Raw genomic sequence first — 4,958 nt, 5'->3', positions numbered from 1 at the left:
CAAAGAGCAGGACGGTGGTTTTTCGGACATGAGTCTGCCTCCCTCCTCATTTGTCGACAAATAAAACCGCTTTCCTTTTCCTCAAACTTAGTTTCCTTTTATTGGCTGAGGGAAACTGAGGCCGGCATTTGGTAACACGGGTCCCAGGGCAGCCCCATCCACTCCCCTTTTCCATTCAGCTCCCACACTTTCTGGGCAAGGAAGAGGGTTTGGGTTTTAAACTTAGCATCCAGGACACTTCACTGTCCCCCAGCCCCTAAGTTGGCAGGCTCTGCCCTGTAGCACCCCCATAAGAACCCACGGAGTCCCTGAAGGCCGGTGCCCCCTGGCGCAGGGCAGGCCCCTCCCCCCCTTTTTGCCCAGGACATAGGAAGCACAGGGAGGGTCCAGCTCCAGAAGCTGGGGTGCTGTGGGGAGTTTTGGAGGCATCAGGACAGCCACTCCCCTCTCTGGGCAGCAGAAGCCCCGGGAATGCTCACTCACTCTCCACAGAGAGACTCAGGGAGGCCTCCTGGGAGCCCAGAGGGTTCTGAGCGCGGCAGAGGAGTTTCCCACAGTCGTCCAGGTGCACCCTGGCCTGCTCCAGCTCCAGGGTCTGGGGGTGCTCCCACGCGCCTCCTACACCCATGGGGTGTCGGCTTGGAGAGGACTTCACGGTCTGGGTCCCCCATATCCAGGTTATCCTGGCGGGAGGGCTGCTGTGGACCACACAGGCCAGGCGCAGGGACTGGCCCTCCTGTACCCGGAGAGAGGAGCCGTGGCCCAGGGCTTCAGGTCCTGAGAGAGAGAAAGTCAAGTCCAGGCTCTCACTCAGGGTCACCCTGTGGGGTTTGATCACCCCCTCTATGGCATTGTGTTCTGCAGCCCCTGCTGACTGAAGCCAATTTTATGGTCATTATTTTGAAAAATAAGTTATAGCAGGAGAGAAATGCTAAAGAGGAGGACAGATCATAAGGAGCATGAGGGCCGAATTGGGGAGGAGGATGTAGGCCTGGAACTAGGGACAAGCACATCATCCGACAAGGGACAGAGCATAGGACACCCCAGGGAGCAGGGTCAGCACAGGGGAGCCCATGTGTGAGCTGAAGAGCCCATGGGGGTTCCCACCTCTGCTACCCCCTCCTGACAAAGACCTGTCTCCCATGTGTGTTGTCAGACCCCAGCTCTGATTTGAGGGTGGGACAGACCCCACTTCCCCACATCCCAGAAATGGAACCTCACTCCGTACCTGAACCTTCTTCCCTGATCACCTGGATGGTCAGGTTCTGGGGCGCACCTGGACAGACAGAATTGTTCTCCGTCAGCTGGCCTTCCCCCAGGAGCATGAGACATGGAGGATACAGCCAGGGGCCTCTTTCCCTCCTCCCGGCAGGATCTGCGGGGCCCAGACCCCAGACCCCGTGTCTTCCCTTCCTACATCTGCTGCCCTGGGGACCCGTCAGGCCGGGCGTCCGGGCCCCACACTCACAGCCCACGCTGAGCCGGACGGTGGTCTCTGTGCTCACGTTCACTGCGGGGAAGGTCACCCGGCAGGTGAGGCTGGAGCCGTGGTGCTCGGGCCCCGGGCTGAGGGTGAGCACCGGGGAGTCGGTGCTCGTGGCACTGAGGACGACCCCCCTCCAGGAAAAGGCAGGGGGTGTCCTCCTGCCACAGGCCCAGGGCGCTGCACAGGTGATGTTCCTGGGCCGGCCAGGCTGGAGAGGCCCCTGGAGGTGGATGTCCGGCCTGTGAGTCAGTGCTGGGGGGACAGACACAGGCTGGAGCAGGACCTGAGTGTCCCCAGGGGCAGCCTGTGACAGGCCACCCGCCTCCGCCCACCAGGGTCCTTTCCCTGCAGATCTTTGGTCCCTCACAAGATGAAGGCATGGGTCCCCTCCCAGCCTCGCCCGGGACGCTCATGTCCGTCCCGTGTGTTCCTCCTGCACCCGGCCCTTACCTGTCACAGTTACAGAAAGCTGCTGATTCATGTAACTCATTTTCACAGAACCCCCTCTCTCCACCCTGAAGTAGTAGGTCCCCGTGTCCTCTCTCCGTGCATCTCTGATGTCCAGGGAACAGCTGTAGTTCCGGGGGTCCCCCAGCAGGTGGAAGCGACCCCGGGTCTCCTTCTGCACCTCATGACTTGGGTTGTTTGTGGCCACTGGAACATGCTGTGTACCCTGAGGCCCTCCTTTGGCCCTGAATCAGTAGCCATAGGCTGGGCTGTGCTCAGTGTAACCTTCCTTGGGGTAGGAGACTTCGCAGGGCACGAGGACGCACTGGCCCTCCTGCACCGTCACCCGCTCCTGCAGGCGCAACCAGAATCTCTGATCCTGAGCCAGGGCCCCTGTGGGGAGATGAGGGTCAGTGCAGCCCCCACCCGGGGCCCTCCCCTCCTCCACTCACCTGCCCACAGCAGGGGCAGCAGCAGCGGTGGCAGCATCGCGGGGAGTGGCGGATCTGGGGGCACAGGCTGAGGAAGCCCCGATGGACACAAGATGGGGCGGTCAAAATGAGCTGACCACAGGGAGGAGCTTCCCACACTGTGCGCCAGGCCAGGCCTGCGTAGACACTTCTCCTCCCATGTCACGGAGGGCTGGTGGGGCAGGAGGACCCGCCTGCAGCTCTCAGCTCCCTGCACAGCGGGACACAGGCCCTGTAGGGGTCCCCAGGGGCCACCCCCTGGTGTGGGCAGAAGGGGGGCACCTGCAGGCGTTAGAGATGGTGGGGTGCGGAGGAGGGAGGAGGTGGTGATAAATGACCCGGCCTTGGGGGGCATCTGCTCCTTCTGTGAGCGAACTCCGGCCTCCATTTCCCTCAGCCAGTAAAAGGAAACGGAGTTTGAGGAAAGGGAAGTGGTTAAATTTGTGGACAGAGGAGGAGGCAGCAGCCTCATGTCTGAGAGACAGCCGTCCTGCTCCTGGGCAGGACGCAGGGTTTTTATACAAAGGGAAAAGGGGGGATGGGCGAGGGTGTGCAAAGCGAGGGGGACGGGGTCAGCAGAGACAGGGGAGCCCCAGCTCGTTTTTTCTTCTCTCAGGAAGGGGGACGGGGTCTGCAGGAGGGACCAGCTTGCTTCACACCCTCTTCCTTGAGATGCAGGAGGCTTCTTACCTGCAGACAGCCCTGCCAGACAAGGGGAAATTGCAAGCAATGGGGAAAAGACAAATTGTTCACGCCTGTTTAACAGACGGGTTTTTTTATAACTGTGTCACTTTCAGGAGAGGGGGCGGCTCACCTCTGTGTGTGAGAAGGTCCCTGATGCCCGCCGGAGGGGCTGAGGCCTTTGCAGCTGCTGTGGCTTCAGATGGGAAGAGGTTGTCCAGGCAGCGCCCGTAGGACCCGACTGCTCTGTGAGCTCCAAGGTGGTGCCCAGAGTGGCGGGCCGGAGAGGACAGGGCCTGGATTCTACGGGGACATGGTGGTCCTGGGGCCTCCTGACCTGGGTGCTCTGCCCCAGGACCCTGGTGTGACTGGCCGTCCAGGTCTGAGACTCAGTACTCATCATCATCATCACCATCATCATCATCATCACAGCATGATAACGGGGACGCGGCTCTGGGGTCAGGAGGGCCTGGCCCTTGTCCCTGCAGGCCTCAGTGGCCTCGGCTGTCACATAGAGGATCCCAGTTCTCCCCTGGCTGGGGAGAGTCCAACATGAGGGTGGAGTGCCTTGGCGAGGGCAGGGCCCGCGGGCGGGACGCGCGAGCACACCCAGCGCCCCCTGGCCTGGGGGAACAGCGCTGGCGTAGCAGAGGCCCGCGTAAAGCGTTGCATTTTTGGGGAAAATGCACGCGCACGCGCACACACCCTCTTCCAATCCCTCCGTAGTCACAGTGAGCCGGGGCTGGGGCGGCTCCCTGCGGGCATCTGTGCAGGGTAAGACCAGAAAGAGAGGCACGTCGCACACCCCCTCCCCCCAAAACCCCTGCACTCTGTGCTCCCCCCCCACCCCCCGCTGAGCCCCGCCCCCGCCAGGCCGGGTTTCCCCGCGGCTTAGGGCGCCCCCGGCCGCCCCCTCCGAGAGTTGCGGGAGGCGGCGCCCGCCTCAGGGGGCCCCTCTCATGCACGCTCTTTCACCAGCAAGTTTCAGGGACCCCTGGCTCGGGCCCTGTCACCCCGCAAACAATCTATGCCGAGACTACAGCCTCGCTCCGCGGGAGGATGAGTAGAAAAGCGTCGTGATCGTGAACGTGGAGTGACAGGGGCTGGAGTGCGGGGGACAGAGCGGCGGGGAGCCCGGCGCGCAGGCTGGACCCCAGGGCGCGCACATGGGAACCGGCCGCGGCAGGCAGACGCCGGCGGCGGGGAAGCCGGGGTCCGCGCGGCAGGAAGGCCCCGCCCCGATACCCGCGGGGTCCAGGGGGTCCTGGGCGGCTCTCCGTGGGCGCTCGTGCGCACTCTGGCGCCCCGCTGTCCCCCCCACCCCGGGCGGGCCCCGCAGGGCCACGGAGCGGGGCCGCCGAGCGGGAGGGCCGGGCTCCTCGGCACAGGGTCTGCAGCGCCAGCAGGGCGGGCGGGAAGGCGGCGCCCCGCGGACCTTAGGGCTCCCGTCGGCGGCGCCCCTCCCCCCGACCCGCGCCGGGGTGCAGCGGGGAGGCTGCGGGGAGGCTGCGCTCTCCTGGGGGAGCGGGGCGGGGCCGGCGCCGGCGGGGCAGCCCGGCGGCACGCGGCCCCTGTGGCCAGGGGAAGGCGGCGGCGTCCTCGGGAGCCTCCGGCCCCTGCCGCTGGGCGCTTCACCGTGGCCCTAACGCTGGACGCACATTAAAGAGCGCGGGGAACGGTGTGGAGGCGACCCCCCCACCCCCCGCTCCCGGGCGCCCCCTCGCGGCGTGGGGCGAGGCGCTGACCCCCATCCCTCCAGCGCTCGCGCGCCCGGTCCCACAGCCCGCAACGGCGTCCTGGCCGCTGTGTCCCTCGGAGCGATCGGAGCCACAGGAGCGTCCACCCGGGATCCGCAGGCCACAGCCGGGCACGCG

At 65.0% G+C, this 4,958-nt stretch overlaps 1 protein-coding gene across 1 annotated transcript; it reads right to left on the bottom strand.

Moving 5' to 3' along the window:
• Nucleotides 1-330: 330 nt before the first annotated feature.
• SIGLEC7 (sialic acid binding Ig like lectin 7) lies at nucleotides 331-2,791 on the bottom strand. Its single transcript, XM_037515561.2, is given in 5 exon segments — nucleotides 331-777; nucleotides 1,229-1,276; nucleotides 1,469-1,738; nucleotides 1,937-2,326; nucleotides 2,686-2,791. Coding segments are annotated over 5 exon segments (1,116 nt in total). The 3' UTR covers nucleotides 331-475.
• Nucleotides 2,792-4,958: the final 2,167 nt, after the last annotated feature.

This window comes from Talpa occidentalis, unplaced genomic scaffold, assembly GCF_014898055.3.
Source record: "Talpa occidentalis isolate TD23 unplaced genomic scaffold, MPIMG_talOcc4v2.1 talOcc4.17, whole genome shotgun sequence".
In the NCBI taxonomy this organism is placed as follows: domain Eukaryota; kingdom Metazoa; phylum Chordata; class Mammalia; order Eulipotyphla; family Talpidae; genus Talpa; species Talpa occidentalis.
The sequence above is the reverse complement of the archived record's forward strand: the minus strand, read 5'-3'. Positions and strand labels throughout refer to the sequence as shown.